The sequence below is a fragment of the Polypterus senegalus genome, chromosome 5, assembly GCF_016835505.1.
Source record: "Polypterus senegalus isolate Bchr_013 chromosome 5, ASM1683550v1, whole genome shotgun sequence".
In the NCBI taxonomy this organism is placed as follows: domain Eukaryota; kingdom Metazoa; phylum Chordata; class Cladistia; order Polypteriformes; family Polypteridae; genus Polypterus; species Polypterus senegalus.
In genome coordinates this window covers 120,298,662-120,319,527 of record NC_053158.1, presented here as the reverse complement: position 1 = coordinate 120,319,527, position 20,866 = coordinate 120,298,662, and the positions used below count along the sequence as shown (strand labels likewise).

The window sequence follows — 20,866 nt, the reverse complement described above, 5'->3', positions numbered from 1 at the left end:
GGTATTTTGCTAGTATATTTTGCTAGTATATATATATATATATATATATATATATATATATATATATATATATATATATATATATATATATATATATATATATATATATATATATATATATATATATATATATATATATATATATATATATATATATATATATATATATATATATATATATATATATATATATATATATATATATATATATATATATATATATATATATATATATATATATATATATATATATATATATATACACATATATATATATATATATATATATATATACATATATATATATATATATATATATATATATATATATATATATATATATATATATATATATACACATATATATATATATATATACATACACTCACCTAAAGGATTATTAGGAACACCATACTAATACGGTGTTTGACCCCCTTTCTTCAGAACTGCCTTAATTCTACGTGGCATTGATTCAACACGGTGCTGAAAGCATTCTTTAGAAATGTTGGCCCATATTGATAGGATAGCATCTTGCAGTTGATAGAGATTTGTGGGATGCACATCCAGGGCACGAAGCTCCCGTTCCACCACATCCCAAAGATGCTCTATTAGGTTGAGATCTGGTAACTGTGGGGGCCATTTTAGTACAGTGAACTCATTGTCATGTTCAAGAAACCAATTTGAAATGATTCGAGCTTTGTGACATGGTGCATTATCCTGCTGGAAGTAGCCATCAGAGGATGGGTACATGGTGGTCATGAAGGGATGGACATGGTCAGAAACAATGCTCAGGTAGCCCGTGGCATTTAAACGATGCCCAATTGGCACTAAGGGGCCTAAAGTGTGCCAAGAAAACATCCCCCACACCATCACCACCAGCCTGCACAGTGGTAACAAGGCATGATGGATCCATGTTCTCATTCTGTTTACGCCAAATTCTGACTCTACCATTTGAATGTCTCAACAGAAATCGAGACTCATCAGACCAGGCAACATTTTTCCAGTCTTCAACTGTCCAATTTTGGTGAGCTTGTGCAAATTGTAGCCTCTTTTTCCTATTTGTAGTGGAGATGAGTGGTACCCGGTGGGGTCTTCTGCTGTTGTAGCCCATCCACCTCAAGGTTGTGAGTGTTGTGGCTTCACAAATGCTTTGCTGAATACCTCGGTTGTAACGAGTGGTTATTTCAGTCAAAGTTGCTCTTCTCTCAGCTTGAATCAGTCGGCCCATTCTCGTCTGACCTCTAGCATCAACAAGGCATTTTCGCCCACAGGACTGCCGCATACTGGATGTTTTCCCTTTTCACACCATTCTTTGTAAACCCTAGAAATGGTTGTGCGTGAAAATCCCTGTAACTGAGCAGATTGTGAAATACTCAGACTGGCCTGTCTAGCACCAACAACCATGCCACGCTCAAAATTGCTTAAATCACCTTTCTTTCCCATTCTGACATTCAGTTTGGAGTTCAGCAGATTGTCTTGACCAGGACCACACCCCTAAATGCATTGAAGCAACTGCCATGTGATTGGTTTATTAGATAATTGCATTAATGAGAAATTGAACAGGTGTTCCTATTGTAATCTTTTTAGTTAGCCAATAAAAAGGTGCAATTTTGCTTGACTTCTCACTACATGAAAATCATGTGAACATAAAATATATGGGCTCAAATAATATTGGTGGAATTTCCAAAAGCAGCCTTATACTGTATGTGTAAAACAATATTTTCATTTGTTTTTTATTTAATAAGAATATCTGACTACTTTGTACAAGGAGTATATGCTGGTTACATACAAACACGGTAATAATTTTGTAAAAGTTAAACTCATAGCTATTACTCAGCTTGGATAATGCAATTACTGAAAAAAATTAAAAAAAAATTTGGCACTTCTTATTTTTCTGGAATACATTCAATTAAAGTCAATTCAGTTTATTTTTGTATAGCTATCTTCACTGAGTGCAAATGCAGAGTGCTGTGGTTTTCAGGTAAAACAGAAGTATAAATGCAACTATAAACTAGCATATAGATTTAAAATAATACTAAATACAGAATTAATACACAAAGACACAGACTTGTCAAAACACACTGGAAACAAAGTAGAAACTGATTACCATGCACAAAAACCAACAATATCTGTCCATTAATTAATTGTTGAACTATGACAAGCTGAGGAGAGGAAAACACTCCAGTAAAACAGTCAAACTGAAGGTGACACATATTATACTAACATACAGTATGATACATGTCGCTGTATGCTTTGTGTAAAAGTAATACTGTAGTGAAAACAGGCATAAAGGTGTAATTTCCTTCTAGGCTGTATATGTGATTTTAGTGGTTTTCTAAAGTCACTTTGGATTCCTAAAAATCTAAAGAATCACTGCTAGAATGGTTGGCACCCTAAATTAATGGTGAAAAGTGAATGGATAAGAAGGATGTATACATTAGTTCCAAAAATATTTTTACCAATCAACTGGATAATAAACTTACGTCAGTCCCACGCACACAGTGACCACAATGCATATTACAGATAACAGTATGCAAATAGACCATGCTGCATATTGACACCAATATGGAAGGAAGGTTTTATTGTCACTAAAAACTGGCTGCTCATAAAGGCTTCCATGTTCTAAAAGAAAAAAAAAACACGTTCAAAGTTTATAGCAAGTGCAAAATATTCCTCACAATGTCCATTATAACAAATAAATCCAATATTTTATAAAATTCAGGTTTGAAAGTACTTTTTTTTCACAGATTCAAACTGTAGAAATATCCATTTTACAGAAGTCAAGACATAAGAATACAAATAAGGTACAAAGTATTAAAAATGTATGGTGTTGGTAATGGCAATTTTGATTTATTTAGACATACTGCATTTCTTATTCTTGCTGGTGCTTGAATCAAACCACTGTATATAAACTTACCAGAAGAATAGACTGAACAGAGGTCATTACTAGAGATAATGGCTGGAACTTTATTTTCTGGTAAGCTACAGTCTTCAAAGCCACTGGAACAGTCATCAGAAGAGTAAAGACCTCTTTCCTTCCTAAATGTTTTGCTATACACATGAGATTCATGTTCAGAAAGGCCATGCTGTAACAAGAAGCCAAACATATACTTTACACATATACTAGATTAATATTTGCAACAAATAACCTACATCACTGTATTAGTGTTTTCTCTTGTATTACAACATTTAGAGTAAACAGATTAGGAAAATGAATGTTTAGAAATAGAATAAACTTTAAAAGGGGATACTTCTGAATTTACGTGCTTTGATGTATGGCAGTTTTCTTGTCCTCACACTCCGGTAAAATGTGTTTGAAGGTTATGTAAAATCTACATGTAGGTTTGCTCCAGAACCTTCACTTGGAAAGTAAATTGCCTTTACACTGCATGCGTGTTTATACATGTACAGTACAGTTTATAAGCTGTGATACAGTTGCCCTGCTTAAGGAGCCCTTCTCTGTGGAAAGAAGCTTAATCAGGCACAGAAAGGGAATGAATCAGAATTCAACATTTTCAAAGATTCTTTAATATTTAAAGTCTTAATATTAAACAATATTTACAAGTTAACCTTATAATATAATCAAATAAAAAAAATGTATAAGCTGATCAACATTTATCACCAGAATATGCTGATATATACTGTAAAAGGCCGACATCTGTATACAATTGCTTTAATAATATTTTACCTCAAACTTTTTTTTCCAAGCTTCTTCTGCCCACATCTGTAAATTTTGCCATGAGAGATAGGATTCAAATGTACCATCTTGCAATATAACCGAATTCCTATGAACTAAAATTCAACTTTCATTAAAAAAATTGTACTCTGAACTTTATACATGTACAATGTAAATACAAGTTAAATTTTATAAACTAATTTAAGCTTTTATGAAGCCTAATAAAAATAAAGCTCATATAAAAATATTATTTAAATATTATTTTTAATTTATCTTCTACCTTCTACATTGTAGATAGCTGATGCTTCTGTAGAGGACAGCTGTTCCACAGGTGACTCCTTGCTGAATTTTACCTAAAAAAAAATGACAGCAACCCGCTTAAGTCTCTAGGAAGAAAACACATAAGCAAACTGAAGGACTTAACCATTATTTTTAACTTATTTCTACATTTAAACAACCTAGTGGCAAAGGACTCTCAAGGGTACAAGCAACACAGGACAATGGAAGGGCACAGCAGTACTCAGAGAGAGAGAGAGAGAGAGAGAGACAAAAAGATGCATTTAATACCTCACCTACACATGTTATAGTACTGGTTACAGTAAAGACTAACTACAAATATTGAAAACATGCAAAATCATAAGTTTAGAGTGAATAATTAACAAAATTGTAACACTAAATATAAAAGTAAAAATTAAAAGTTATAAAAAAACCTTGCTGAATCGGAAAAGTAGAGACAACAGAAGTCCAACAGGCAGCACAGCAATAACACTGAAACAACCAGTAATCAGAGAAAATGTGGAGGTATTGATTAGGCCCAACTCAGCCGAGTACTGAAATTAGAAAAAGAAAATGGTAGTTTTTTTTTTTTAGAAAGAAAGTTACAGGCACTATAAAAATCTATTTCATAAGACATCAAACATAATTTCCTTGGACAGGATGGACCTAAATTTTGTGCACGATTAAAAAAACTGCCTAATGATGTTGAAAAGCTAGATAGTGTATAGTTGGACTCAATTCTGTGTATAGCGTTGATTCTGGAACTACAATTCTAATTTGAGACTGGCTTTCCTCTTACCCTAGACTATTCCCTATAGAAGATGCTCCGGGGGAGAGAGGGAAATGAATATATCCTTAATAGTATGCTTTACAATTGCAATTTTTAACTTTGAACAAGGGGTGGGTGCTCAGGATGACTACTGGATGGTTATTCTAATGAATGTGCCTTACAACTACAGTACTCAGAGTATTTAGCTCTTTAACACTAGAATCCCTGAAGCCTAAAAAAAAAAAAAACATGTAATCCCTGCCCACCTTAAGTCCCTTTGCACCACTCCATTAGCATCTTTTCTTTTGTAAATGTGTTGATCAGCACAAGCAGCCTGCTGTCCCATTCCCTGCCTTGAAGGAGCTCATCTTGGGCCAAAAGTTCTTCCAGCTCAAGTCAAGGCTCCTTATCTGCATGTGAGGTTCCTGAAGTTACATAGGGTAAATAATACAGTATATAGTATATCTCTTAAGTTGATGGCATGTATCTCCATTCTTTTCACAACAGCAGCGATGACCACAGTAGGTGCTGTGGCTGATACCTGCTCAGAACTATTTGTTGTACTGGCAATCAAAGATACAATGCCCCGTGACAGCTATCAGACTGGACAAAGGCAGAACTGTAACAACAGACAGCTTCTTCACAGCGCTTTCGATGGCTAATAGACTGCTGCACCGCAACGTAACTCTGCTTGGCACCATAAAGTAAAATGGGACTTCCACCTGCTGCTATGAATACTTCAGTACGTGTGCAATCGCCATGCTAGTGTTTAGATAAGGCAGTGTCATGCTCATGGTGTATGCGCCCAAAAAGGAGAAGCCTTTGATTTCAGTCTGTAACAGCCAGTGTAAAGTTTTGCTACCTGTAAAAGACATCGTTGAAGGAATATAACCAAACACACAAACACTGGTGAATCATGTCTTCTGGGTATCTTGCTGTCACTTGAAAATTGTTATTCAGTTGAATTTTTAGACTAAAATAATTCTTAGCAGATATCAGCCACAGTATCCACTGTGGTCATCGCTGCTCTCGTGAAAAGAATGGAAAATAAATGCCATCAACTTAGAGAGGGATAGGCAAGTTCATTGTACCATGTGAATGTCACAGAGAATAAAACTGAAGAAAGAAAAAAAAAAAGTGCTAACTTTTACAAGTAGCCAAAATTTACACCAGGTGTTAGAGACTCAGATCAAATGTGTTTTTTTATCATAGTAATAATAATAAAAGCGGCTCAATACTCAAAATGCGGAGCGCCCTGTCTTGAATCCGGGACCTTTGAGTTATAAGATAGCGCCTCTTACCTCTGGACCATTCAAGAACACGAATAAACTCCCTGTCAACTAACATTTAAGCCTGGGTTTTTAACTCATTGACAGCAACATGTAAATCAAATGCTTTTTTTTTTTTCTTTGGTTATATTCTTGAATAAAAGTTCATGTGTTTATTTGATATTTTGACAAAAGTCTTCATACATTATACACTTCATGTCATTATAATATAGCATGGAAAAAGTTTCTGCTTTAGGTATGTGTTCAGAATTTCTTGCCTCGTATTTCCTTTTACCCAGCACTTACCCAGATCTTTGGAGACAGAACACACATGAAATGCATGCATTCCAAATAATGATATATTGTATTATTTACCCAATACAACTCCAGGAACCAGGATATCAAGGTGCAGCAGAGAGCTTGGTTGGCAAGTATCCATTTTAAGATCCTGTCTATTTTATCTCTCCCTTTTTGCAAATGGTAATGTATTTTGGCTTTAACAGGCTGTGATCTTTACTGCACAGAGAAGCATTCTGCATTTACGACCTCTAAATGAGATAACTGGATAAGAGTGGTCTGGTTGTTTATAAATTATAGACAAAAACTTTTTGAGGAAGACCAAAAGCAGAAATTAGGTTTTTCCTGGTCTTATATATCCTTTGACATAACTGGATAACTGAAAATAAACAAATCCTTTCTAATTCTTTGGACCTGTTGTTATTTATTCCATATGTAATTAGATGCCAGGAAGGCATTCTCTTTATGTTTCTCCTGACACAAGCGTAATTTTTAATGAGCAAAAACAAACTTTGGTGATGGATAGATGTCAGGGTATTTGTGACTGTGCACAGATCCATGACTACTGTGGAAGTGAATCATGCAGAGCTGGCAGTCTACATGTCTTTTAAATTGTGGGAGTAAACCCATGAAGACATATTAAGAAAACAATGTATACAAATGTCTTTCTTGAGAACAATGAAAGAGCAAATAAAAAATATGAATGTACATGTCACCCTTACCTCTTCATCCTTTAAGAACAGTATGACAGAGTTTAAAGTCATATAACCTAAAAACAGAAACAGACACACAGCAAGACGCTGTGAATGGGAGAAGTGGCTGTGAGATGGACGACTATAAACAGATGCCCAGATATGGAAATCTTCTAAGAATTCTGTCAGTTTACAGTACAAAACCTGAAATAATTTGAGAATGGAAAAAGATAGTCAGCCAGGAATATTTTTGCCATTTAGTAAGTGGATGTTGATGCATTTTCTATACTTAGATAGCTAAGAACATTTACAGTTTGTTAAAAATATTATACATATTATAATAATATTCCTTGAAAAGAATGAAATATACTGCATACTGAAGATGTATTGATCCTAAAAGTGCTTAATGCATCACCTACAGTATATAATGCATGGTCACTTTATTATGTAATGTGACTGAAAGAATAACCAATAAAAAAATCTTGCTCTACATCAGTGTTTCATAAACTATGGGTCACGGTGATGAGTCACCATTGATTGTGTAGCTAAATCAGCCAAATTTGCTGAAGCATGACCCTGTTCTTTATTTGGTGTACTATTTATGGAAATGGCAGGAAGTTTGAGATATAGCCTATAAGCAATGCCATTGATGCATTACAGACAGCTCTCCTTTGTATGGTAATAAAATATAATTAATATTCCCCACAATACCAACATGTGAAACACTGAAACCGAGTTGACAAACAGCAAAAACATCTCTCTCTTATTTTTTTTTTTATATATATAGATATAGATATATATATATATATAAAGAGAGAGAGAGAGAGAGAGAGAGAGAGATTGATAGATGGAGAAGCCAAACAAAATGACACATTTTATTGGCTAACTAAAAAGATTACAATATGCAAGCTTTCGAGGCAACTCAGGCCCCTTCTACAGGCAAGATCTAATACAGAAACTGAAGTTCCCTGTGTTTATATCCACACACTAGGACAAGAAACAACATTGGTAAATCTTTAAATGAAAAAAAAAAAAAAAATCTTAAATGTAAAAAATTAATAGATTAATTCAGGCTAAGATTAATTTAACAAGAGAGAGAAGAACTATGTATGGTTAAGATCTTTGGATAAGATAACTGTCCAACAAAGTCCTTTGAAGTTTGTGATGAGTTTTTCAAAACAATATGGGTCTGTAGACAGGTTATCTGTGTCAGTCTGAGAGATGCAAACAGTCCTCATACCTGGCTATAAAACTCTTGTCTCAATTCAAGCCATGTTGTAATTTATTAAATTTTAACATGAGTTTAACTTCCCATTCTTTTCTCTCTTGCTGTGTTTTGAAGTTGCCCATAAGCACTGTGACTTTAAAGTCCCTCTCACAGTGTCCATGGCTGTTGATGTGGGCGGCTATAGGAACATCTGTGTTGCCATGTTTAATGTGGAATCTGTGTAAATTCATTCTCTGGCGGAGTGTTTGTCCAGTTTCTCCCACATAGAGAGCAGTGTCAGGACATTTCATGCAGAGAATTAGGTAGACAACATTAGATGATCTGCAGGAAAATTATCCCTTTATGCTTATTCTCACCTAGACAAAGCTGGCAGCACTGCAAGGATTATGCTTTTGATTTTTCTAGTGCTTTCAATACCATCCAAGCTCAGAGATCTGAAGGTGGATGAACCTATGATGTCCTGGACTCTCTTTTGGGTAGATTGCAGTTTGTGAAACTCGAGGACTTTGGTTCTGATATGAATGTAAGCAACACTGGATCATCTAAATACTATAATTTTAACACAAGGGCATGCTGCTTGCAGAAATTCTGAGATGATTCTGCTTTTAGGGGGATGTCAATAAGGGAGATGAGACAAAGTATAGGAGTTTGGTTGAGAACTTTGCTTCTTGATGCAAAGAGACATGTCTGCATTTAACTCTCAACAAAACCAAAAAACTGTTTATTAATATTCACCACACCAAAAAGCTTCTATATCTAGTCACTATTCAGGGAGTGGATGGTGCAAGTACTCCTACAAGTACTCATGGTTCACATCAATCACAGGTCGGATTGGTCTCATAAAACTGAGGAATTATATAAGAAAAGGGAAAAGCAGGAGACTACTTTCCTTTAATGTGGATAGTGACATCCTTCACATATTCTATAACTTTCTGATGGCTTATGGAAGTGTGATGGGCTGGTAACATCAGTTCAAGAGAGGACCACCGAATAAACAAGCTAATTTAAAAAGCAGACTCAGTTATGATACACACTGTGGACTCACTGGAGGTATTAGCATTTGCATTTCATGACAAACTTCTGCTGAATGATTCGTTGGATGAAAGTACTCAGTGTCAGTGTGTCAGAGTGAAGATATACAGCATTGTTCACAATGGCACTCAGTTTTGCTTTTCTACTACCTGCAGGGTTTCCAGATTGTGTCCCATAACTGAGCCTACCATTTCATTCAGCTTGTTTAGTTGGTGGACCTCTCTTGAAGTGATGTTACCAGCCCAGTGCACCACAGCGAAGAAAATCACATTGGCCATCACAGAGATGAAGAAGACATGGAGGATGTCACTACCCACATTAAAGGGGCACAGTCTCCTAAGAAAAAAAACATTGCTTTTCCCTTTCTAATATAGTTGCTCAGTGTTATGAGACCAGTCCAACCTGTCATTGATGTGGACCTTCAAGTATTTGTAGGAGTGAACTTCTTGCACATCCACTTCCTGAATAGTGACCGAAGATACAGGCTGTTTGGTGTGGTCAAAGTCAACAACCCAGTTTTTTTTCTTTTGCCGATGTTAAATTGCAGAAATTCTTTCTGTATCAAGAAACAAAGTTCCCCACATGACCCCCATACTATGTTTCATTTCCCTTATCAATACACCCCGTAAGTACAGAATAATCTGAGAGAAATAAGAACAGGAGTGTTCCTTGTGATGCTTCAGTGTTACTCACATCCATATCAAAAACATGTTTAATGAACATGGTAGTGAATTCTTGACACAAAGAGTTACCCAATCACTGGATTACATCTCAACTAATCATGACAGTGATGCAAATAAACACGCTAATTATGTACTATAGACTCAAATTAGACTTGGATCAGCAGCACCCTTATGACATACTTTCAACACCTTGCTGAGCCCATGCATGGATGACTTCAAGTTCTCTGAGGGCAACTAAGAAAACAACTGACTATTAATTAGGTATGCCTAATAAAGTGGCTGCTAAGTTTAGAATTAATTAGAAACATGCATTTGATATTAACATATACCTTTTTAAATCCTGGGCATTTCCTAAGGGGTGTAAGATCTCGTTCCACCTTACCATCCCCCTCATCCACTGCCAGCCAAGTTTCAGCCATAAAGAACCAACATGTACCATCTGTCAAGTCCTTGACAATCACATGGCTCAAGTACCAGCTAGGAGAATGACCACCATTGTTGTGCCAAAGCTGAATTCTCCATATTGGGCCCAAGGTATATGGAGTGCTAGATTAAAATAAGCAATTTTAATGTTATTTGTGTGATGAGAAAAAGGTGAAATAATGTAAACAGTAATGAATTTGTCATTATTTTTGCCCATTTTGGTAAGAGAGACACTCTTTGTATTTTATATTAATTAAAATTACAAATTGTCTGGAATCAACCTTACACCCAAAAGCACTGCTTTGGATTATCTCTAATTTTAATTGCATCTAGAAAGTGTCAAAGTGTCAACGAAGTCAAAATTTATAGAAGCCATTTTTTAAAGGAACACTGAAAATTAATCTTTTCCATTTTTCCTCCACAGATGCGACAACTAAGAAGCATTCCTGTGGGCTCAACTCAAGTATCCCAGCAACTCTACATCTTTCAGTCTTCAAAATGGTATAAACATCCCCAATTTTGACCAGACAGTGACAGGGGCACACCATTGTGACTAAAACATTAGCTCTCAATGATTAGTTTTTTTTCACCTATTACCACCTGACAGCATGACATGGAGTTTTGCCCATTTTATAAATAGGCTCCCAACCTTTTCATTTTGTATTTTTATTACTCAGGATACTGCATTTACTGAAAAAGAATAGGTAATGTGAACAAAAAGTACACAACTGTAAAGTATGCTTTAGCAGGATAGTCTCACAATAAACAGTAACAATTACAATGTAATAAAATTAAAACCTCATGATAAATATATCTCTTGAGTTTCTTTCAAACAAGGTCTTCTGTGGACAGTGCAGCTCTCTGGTCTCGGAGACACCATCTTCACCATGCAACACAATACAGATCTAAAAAATAAGTTATTGTAAACTGGTGTTAACGTTGTGAATCAACACAAAATTGTCACTTCCACCACTGTCCTCCTGGTCTATATTCCACGGTACTTTAACTGGTTTCCTTGATCTTTTCTAAACATACACTGCTTTAAACTGGACAATGTCATAATGAACACAGCAGTCCAAATAATCTTCTTGATTGGTTTGTTTATAGTTTCACAGTAGTTAATATCTCTGCCCTCTAATTCAAAAGCTCATTTGACCAAAACTCTTATCTGTGCAGTATAATTTGTGTAAAATTATACAGTCCAAGCCTGTATTTCCACATGCTACCCTTTTTCTAAACTGTACTGAAGTTATTCATCTTCACTCTGATCTTTGCAATCATTCGTGCATTACACTTTCTGCCTTTGTAGCCCTTTTCTAAATTTCACCATAACAACTTGGTTTTGTGCAAACTTAACATTCTTCAGTATTTTATCCTTTCACCTTCACTCCCTTCATATCCCATTTTACCTCAGTTATAAATATTAAAATATTTTAAATATATAACATAACATTTTCAAAACCATTAGATTCCATTCAGGGTCATTTGGGTGTCTTATCCTGAAAACACTGTGCATACGGCATAAAATAGCCCCTGGACAAGACACTGATCATGCACACAACTGTACATATTCTTATACAGCAGAGGGTCATTAGGAATCACTGAGTACAGCACTCAAAAATCAGGGTCTTGAATCTTTGAGGCTATACAGCACTAACCAATCAATCATTGTGTCACTCTATACCTTGAACAGTTATAGTAAAATCAGGCGTTTTTGCCTATAGCTCTTTCTTCTGTCTGATGAATGTACAATAGTTTGGAATGATGTTCACTAAATAAAATTAAAGTAGTTTATTTTTAGTTTATTCTTTTTCTGTGTACATAGGACTTTTCTTGTGTTTTTTTTCCTTTGAAAGAAACCAAAGTAAATCAAAGCTGTTCTCTATGGTAGAGGAAAGGTATGGATATATAAAAATGAATTTATGGTATATGTTCTCAGTTAAACATTTCTTTTGCTCTTGTATTTAAATAATGTCTCTCTTACCTGTCTTATGTCCTAAAATTGTCAAAAAAAAAACATAGAAATAAAATCATTACCAGTACATTCTCTCCTTTGGCGGCCCCAGAAGATAAAGGAAAAAAAGGCTATATACATTATGTAGCCAAGGCGCAAAAACACTAAAATCTAATGAAAAAAATGTTTGCTGTTTTAAAATTTAAAAAAATTGCTTTTATTTATTAAATTAACACTTTTTACAACATTTTGTGTAAGACAACTGTGCAGTTTGATCAGCTATCCAATTTTATAGGATTCAAAGTGTTTAATGTGTTAATAAAATGTATTTTCGTTCAAACAGTGGTAAAAAAAAACAAAAAAAAAACACCAAAGTTCAATAGTTTAGTTTAAATATATCACCTATTTACATATATACATAACACATCAATACAAAAGTATAAACTTAAATAATCCAAGAAATCTATATCAGTGTTGAACCAGCAGCCCTTTCTTTCTTTAGTTGGCAAACTAAATAAAAGGAACCAACAAAACTCAGGTAACAGGTACCACAGATAAGCATTGCAGGCCTGTTACTTGAAGGTGACTGCAACGTTACTCGCAGATGGCCTCTTATGCTGTAATGGAGGTAGACGGGTCTCATTTTCTGGTTTCCAGCAGATGCGAGTCCAGTTTCGTTTCTTTCCTAGCGAGTATAAATTCTCAGTGACAGTTGGTCAGCTGTAATAATATCCAATATCAACAATGAAATCCAATGTCCGCTGACGTTTTCCGCATTCAGCCTTTCACAAACAGTGCTCCCTAGCTCACCAGTTTGGCGTTTTCGACCAGTCCATCCAACCACCAACACGTTCACGTTCTGTCCCAACTGTTAATTCTGTGCTGGAATCCAGTCTTTTTTTTTCTTTTTAAACTCCTCGCTGAAGTTTACCATGGACCGTGTTTCAATCCTCGTTTTCAGCGCAAAAGCCAAGTTCTCTTTTTTCTCGCCACTCCTATTCTCGTCGAGAATAGTTATTGGCTGTTCACTAGGCTTTCCAAGTTCATTGTATGTTAACTTTAGCATGGGTCGAACTTGTTTATTTGACTTTCTTGGCTTGTGATCTCTACTACTTTTTAGTGCTTTATTAGTGCTACCTCTTGAGGTCTTGAGGTGTTTGGTGAACTCCCTGATCTAGCTCTGATATAGAGTGTTTAGAGTCTAAGGTGCTGGTACCATCATTGCATTCTTCTAACACAGTACTCTTCTTCACACCTCTCTTCTGAGCATAGATGCTCATTGCTAATACAGAAATCTTGGTCTTCCTCACTTGAACCTTCTGCAACTTGTCCATCTTCAGATACTCGTCTCTAAAAACCTTTCCAAATAGTCTTTATATGATCTGTGGGGCCTTTCAAACCCCATGTCCGAAGATGAATCTGTATACTCTTGAGGCTTATTAAAAGGTTCGGTCAGCACTCTCTCTTTGCTTATTGGTCCCCTTTATCCTTAACATTGCTCTTGCTGATGACTCATCACTAGCTTTGACCTTGGGCAATCTCACTGATGACTTAATGGCTAATAGGTGATCTCTGTGCAATTTTCTCACCAACTCTTTTGTTTTCAGGTCTCACCTGGCATACTGGTAGGTTTGGAAGTTTCCCCACTACTGTGTGTGGCAGTGGGTTCCAACGACCCTCTAGCTTTTGTTTACCTTTGTTTCACAGATTTCACAGCAACACAAAAGTTTTTTTTCGTAGGCTCTGGTAATTCTAGTGTTAAGTCTCTCAATGTCCTGTGGATATCTCCTCCCACTGGTTCCATTAGGGGACGTTCCAAGACAAAGATTCACTGGGATTCTTGCTTCTCTTCCGAACATTAACAGATAAGGTGAGTAGCCTGTAGAATCACATTTTGTACAATTATAGGCATGTGCAACATATGGTATGTGTTGACTCCAAGTCAGTTTTTCTTCATGACCAAATGTGGCTAGCATAGATAGAAGGGTACGGTTAAATCTCTCTGGCTGAGGGTTCCCCTAGGGGTGGTATGGGTGGTTCGGGATTTCCGTATCCCCAACATCCTGAGGAGTTCTTTTATCAACTGGCTCTTAAAATCTCGTCCCTGGTCAGAATGTATTCTGGATGGCAAACCATAGTGAACAAAGTACTGCTCCATCAAAACCTTCGCCACAGTAAGAGCTTTTTGTTTTCTGTAGGAAATGCCTGAGCGTAGCTAGTAAAATGGTCTGTTACTACTAGAACATTGCTATTCCCTTTTGAGTCAGGTTCCATGGAAAGGAAATCGATACAGACTAGATCCATCAGACCAGCTCTCTTGCAGGGAGTCTTGCATGTGACACACTCTCCACAGTTCTGTATATACTGTTCTGCATTCAAGGCCATTTTGGGCCAGTAAAACCTATTTCGTAGAAGGTCAATTGTCCTTTCTACTCCCATGTGACCCATATCATCATGTAAGGAGTGCAGAATTGATTCTCTCAGTTCATGTGGTAGAACTAGTTGTATTACTTGTTCTCCCGATGGCTTCTGGGTAAACCTATGTAGCAGTCCATCTCTCATCACAAGGCGACCCTTCTCACATTTCATCAAGGCCATCTATTTGTCGGAGACTCCATCTTTTGGCCATGTTACTTGCTTTAAGCCCTCAGTTACTCTTCTTATAAAGTTGGCCCTTTTCTGAACTTCTCTCAAGTCCACTTTGGACATCTGTTTTAATGAGTACGTATCTAGGCACGTGGGGAAAGCATATACGTCAGGAACACACTCAGGAGATGCTCCAGTACATCTAGGGAACTTATCATACACCTCATCCAGGCATACTCGCTGACAAATGGATTTTACCCGACTTGTTAAATTTTTTTCCCCACTCTCTTCCTTCAGCATCATCTGCTATATTTCTTAACAGCAAATCAGCATCTATATTGTTTTTGCCCGATCGATACTGAATATCAAAGTCATAGGTTGTTAAAGCAGCAAGCCAGCAATGTCCTGTTGCATTAAGCTTGGCCGTAGTCAGTGGATTATTATCAGTCCACGCAGTAAATTTTGATCCATATAAGTAGTCGTGGAACTTATCCAGCACTGCCCATTTCAGTGCCAAAAACACAAGTTGATGTGCTGGAAAGTGCTGTTCGGTGGTAGTCACTCTCCTACTGGCAAAAAGCTACAGGTCTTAATCCTTCTGGGTATTCCTGATACAGTACAGCACCAAGTCCCTTCAAATTTGCGTCGGTGTGGAGGAAATAGGGCTTGTTGGCATCAACCCTTGGTGAGCTTTGTGAAGGGTCTGATAATGGCAGAGTTGTTGGCTATATACCAACGATAATACCACAGAATGCCAGGAATGACCTCAGGGACTTCAGGTCAGTGGGTTGAGGCGGATACTATATGCCCCACATACTTCACTTTAGTTTGACAGAACTGACATTTGTCAAGTGAGACTTTAAGCCCCACCTCTTCAAGTCTGTCCAGCACCTTCAAAAGTTGTTCATGTTCCTCCAATGATTTTCCAAAGACTATCAGATCATACAAGTAGACCAGAACTTGAAGGTTCATGTCACCTACTGCTCTCTCCATTAATCTCTGGAAAGTTGCTGGGGCTCCGTTGATACCCTGAGGCATCCTCTCAAACTGATAAAACCCTAGGGGGCAGATAAAGGCAGTTTTTTCTTTATTTTCTTCTGCCATACCCACTTTGCAAGTCTAAGACTGACAACCACTTGCTCCAAGACAAACGGTCAAGTGTATCATCAATACATGGAGCTGTGTACTGATCAGGTACAGGTCGGCTATTGAGAGCCCGGTAGTCTATGCACATCCTCACACTTCCGTTTTTCTTTATAGGTATTACTATTGGAGAGGCGAATGGACTTCAGGATTCATTAATAATGCCTGCTTTCAAAAGGCCTTGTAGATGTCTTCAAACATCATCAATATCTGATGGGGCTAGGCGTCGTGACCACTCTCTGAAAGATCTTGGGTCTGCCTGGCGGATATGATGCTCAACCCCTTTGGCCAACCCCACATCCCATTCGTGCATTGAGAATACACCCAATTTTTTAGACAGCTTCTGCTGTAGTCTAATCTTCCACTGTTTTGGTATACTCAAATTCCCAAAATTTATGAGGCTAGGGTTGAACCTTTGGGTTTCCATCTGTGTCACAGGCTTTGTCGTAGTCTTTGATGCGCGTATTATAGACTCAGCTGAGCTCCCAGATACTTGTGTATCACAAATCTCTCAGTGGATTCCGAGGACCTGATTCAGAATCTTGAACTCCTGAGGCTATTATAACAGGCCACACATCTTTTTTATCATCATTTGGGATTTCAAAAGGAAACCTTAGGGAATTCACTTCCTCTTTACATTCACATAACATCACCAGTCTATTAAGTTTATGGTCATATCTTTGTCCTCTCACTCATACATGCCCCAAGACTAACTGTTCCCAAGGTTTCTTCAATTTGTGATAGAACAACACAGATATTCAGTGCTAGAAAGTATAAACTATGTGCATTTTTGTAAGTTATAACTGACTTACTAACTTTATTAACTTCAAAAAATGTTGGTAAAACAAGAAAAACATTCTATATTAAACCTTTTTGATGGATACTCAAAGTATATTTGTAAATTACTAGGGCTATTAAGTACCTTTGCTGTGGTGTATGTCCTTGACCGGAAGCCAGTATCAATGCAAATTGCATACAGCTGCTTGTCTGAAGGGTTGTTATCTTGCAGGTATACTGGAGCACGTTTCTTTTCGTTTTGGATGTCAAACCGTTTGCAGAGGAAAGCAAGGGGTATGTAGATGATCAGAGTAAAAAATATCACAATGCATGGAACCAGGTTATCTGGTTGGCTGGAAAAAGAAAAAAATACACAAAAAATTAAAACAGATACAGTATTACAAATATGTACTGTATCTAATCATATTTTTGACTTCTAATGTAAATGCATGCAGTAAAACCTTTTAGGCTTCCATAAAAATATAAGAAATGTTTTGCTGAAAGCTGAGAATTTCTGCTAGCCACATTATTTTAAATTAAATGTAAAGGAAGAGTAGCACTATATTTATCAAGGTATTTAGTATATTCATACTTCATATTCAATATATTGTTGGAAAAAGGAGATTGTAATTACTAATGTAAATTCACTGCAAAGATTTTAGACAGGCTTTTATTTCGTGGTGAAGAAGATTTGAAAATACTGTTAAGCCGTTCTTAGTCATGCATATGCTACAACCTATCCCTCAGGATCTTGGCACAGAATCTTTTAATGGCTCATTATCAAAGACAAAATGAAAGTAAGTCTTTCACAGTATTCCCAGATAAATCATTGACATCCATCTACAAAGCAAGGCATTATAAAATGAACAGGGGCCTTGTTAAGTACAGTATATTTATACTATCCTGTTAATTTTTCAATATTTTTAACTTACCATATTTGTAAATATGTAAACTATCTTATAGATTGTTGTGTATAAAATACAAAATAAGTGTATTCTTCATTCTTACTAATACTTAAATTGATTTAATATTTTTGAAAGATATTGTTTAATAATATTAACTCATTAATTTAAAAATGCAATAGCCTTAATAAGTCAATTATTTAAAACATCATTAAAACTTCAGAAAGGCTGTTATTTATAGGTTCACAATTCTATATAACTCATGATTTTTTTTTCTTTCTGGCACACTTATAATTTACTCTCATATTTGACAAATTCAAATTAGGACCATTGTATTAGGTTTTCTATTCAGCTGCCAAATGTACAAAATGTACTCAGCCTTTCAATTTCATGCAATTGCATGTTTTTCATTCAATAAGGAACTTTCTACAATAGTTACATGTAATTTTTTAACATTTGTTTACAGATCAAAGAAGTAAAACAGACGACTTTTCAGACTGTGGTGCCTGCTTGTTTTTTTTCAGTCTACTCTCATGGCCAAATCAGAGACAAAATACAGTGTCATCAAATTTAAAGTACATATTATTTTTAAGACTTAAAGCTTAATTTGTCTAGAGCGCAAAACACATTGAGAGGGTAAAAATCCTCATGAACATGTTGTACATTTCAAATGAAGCTAGTCCTGAAACCCTGATGTGAGCTTTAGATGTTTTTGATTCCAAAGCTTCACATGTTTAAAATGAAAATATGGTTTCTGAAGATGAATGAATGGGTAAGGTCCATCACCAAAGTGGTTTGCAAGTTCACAGTTTCAGAATTTTCTAGCCAAAATCAAACTTAAATGATGAAAAGAAAAAATGGTGCTATCTACTATTTAATGATAATGATGTTAGTTAAGATGTTCAGTGTTTCCTATGTTTTTATCTTGTAACCATTAATATAAACAAAGTGCACTTTTATCAGCTTCCCACCTTTGAAATGGACTCATATTGATGGATTCAAAACAGTTTCTTGCGTCACGACTTGACATCGAAAAAGCTGTTAAATGGTGGCAACTATAAGAGAAAATTATAATAATGAAAAAGTATTAAATTATAGAAATAATAATTGTTTTATCTTATCATGAAACACACACAAAGTGCCATTTAGTTTCCCACTCTTAGGAATACCATGTAAAATAAAAAGCACATAATAATAGTAATAATAATTCTTCACATTTACATAGAGCTTTTCTTACTATTCAAAGTCCTTTACATAGTGTTTGGGGAGCCACTTCAACCACTACTAATGTGCAACACCCACCTGGATGAGGCGATGGCAGCCATTTTGGGCTAGAATGCTCACCACACATTAACGGTTAAGCGGTGAAGGAGTTAAAGGTAGTCAGCCAATTAGTCAGAATGACTAGGCCATAGTGGCCAATTTAGACAGGACATCAGGATATACCCTACTCTTTACGAAGGAATCTAAGTATTAGCCGGGCTTTAGCATGGCAAACGTGCCCATAATTAATGCATAATAAATTTTACAAGCCTAGTTGTTCATATAAAAAGGGACCTTGATGTGTTCTACAAGAAAGTAATATTTACTGAAGATGCTAGTACAGCACACCATACTATACCTCTATATCATTACTAAATAATGTGTTGGGTCAAAACATTTTCAATAGACTGCATAGTGGCAGTGTCACATAGCTATGAATACAGAGTATTAAAGACCCAAAACAGTCTAGACCGTAGGTACTCCATTTTTCAAAAAGGCTGCATTTTATTTGTAATTATGCTTACACTGACATTTAGTGCTATGCTACCAGCATTATGGTTGTTCTATTTAGTGGGCAGAACATTTCAACATGTTACCTGAATGAAATAATGTAGGTGGTCAAATAAATTTTACGATGAAAATAGTATGCATGACAGTATGAAGTCTAGCTTCTTTTGAGTAAAAGTAATAGTGAGTCATTAGACCAATCAGATGCGTGAGAATCTGCATATTGTGCCTCTCATAAATAAACTAAAAATCCAATATGCCACTTGAGGAATATAGTTGAAACACCGTAGGAATCAGGTAAATGAACACCCCAAAAACACACACACACTTTAAAAATTTGAGGAAGATGTTTTTCTTTAAGTTGGAATATGGTTTGGGCATAACAGTAAAGATTTTTCTAACTGTACCTACCTCGAATTTATAAAATGCTTGTAACATCCATAGAGTTTAAAAAAAGGAGGTCTGATAAGTTCAATGTCCCTGTTATAGTCTGACAGATCACATTTGAAAAATAGACACAATGAATTAATGGTTGGCTATGATTAACTGTTTAAATGTGTAATAAAATTAATCCTCTTTAGAAATTAGGTACAATAAATGCTATTTTGTTTGCTACCTGTATACCTCATCCCTCATTACCAAGTGGCCTCATTACAATTCTGCATTGTTTCTCCAATAAAGAATAATGTGAATTGCTCATCAGGATCAATGAACTGACAGGTTAGCTAAAAAGACTTCTCAATCCACAATCTGTGCTTTTCACCATTAGAAATAATTATTGGTATTAAGGTGAACTTATCATATAAAATTACCCTTTAGGCTTGTACACTTGGTAATAAGTGAACAAGATTATTGTTAATCCTACTGCTTTAGATTATCATTTTATTTCTTTACTAAGGAAATAGTCTCATAAAGCATACTGTTTGGTAAACACTTACCTGCAGTTTAGTTTACTTGATGATAAGCTTTGCATAGGCAAGCAGCCATCAGTCTTCCACTCCTTAACATTGTCCCAATACAGGCAACTAATCCACTGAATACTAAGAGAGTAGCTTACTGCAGAAGCAGTATATTTGTTAGTGGGTTTCCTGTCATAGTTAGCACTTAGAAGTGCAAGGTAATAACTTCCCTTAGCTAAACACAAAAAAAAAGGAGTAAGCTTCAAACAAAAGTAGCAGCAAGATATTCATAATAACGCAAAGTGCAACAACAGAAGCAGAATTTAAGACCTTTTAGGATTACCCATGGTATCTTTCCTTGAAAACCTTATTGAAGCAGGAGCTTGCACACTACAAAGAGTTTTTAGATGGCCAGGATAAATAATAATTAGAAATAAAGCCCATATGATGACAATATTTGTAGGCCTATCATCTAAGAATAGAGAAACACA

At 35.8% G+C, this 20,866-nt stretch overlaps 1 protein-coding gene across 1 annotated transcript in view; it reads right to left on the bottom strand.

The window, feature by feature from the left end:
• The window catches only part of LOC120529897 (polycystic kidney disease protein 1-like 1), a 256,167-nt gene that overhangs the window by 92,564 nt on the left and 142,737 nt on the right, over window positions 1-20,866 (bottom strand). The window contains exons 28-38 of the mRNA XM_039754112.1: window positions 20,415-20,610; window positions 18,678-18,761; window positions 16,950-17,157; window positions 11,143-11,249; window positions 10,251-10,467; window positions 7,009-7,182; window positions 4,387-4,506; window positions 3,957-4,029; window positions 3,689-3,792; window positions 2,918-3,086; window positions 2,484-2,622 (exon numbers count right to left, since the gene is read on the bottom strand). Coding sequence (XP_039610046.1) covers window positions 2,484-2,622; window positions 2,918-3,086; window positions 3,689-3,792; window positions 3,957-4,029; window positions 4,387-4,506; window positions 7,009-7,182; window positions 10,251-10,467; window positions 11,143-11,249; window positions 16,950-17,157; window positions 18,678-18,761; window positions 20,415-20,610 — 1,591 coding nt within the window. The remainder of the gene's footprint in view (window positions 1-2,483; window positions 2,623-2,917; window positions 3,087-3,688; window positions 3,793-3,956; window positions 4,030-4,386; window positions 4,507-7,008; window positions 7,183-10,250; window positions 10,468-11,142; window positions 11,250-16,949; window positions 17,158-18,677; window positions 18,762-20,414; window positions 20,611-20,866) is intronic.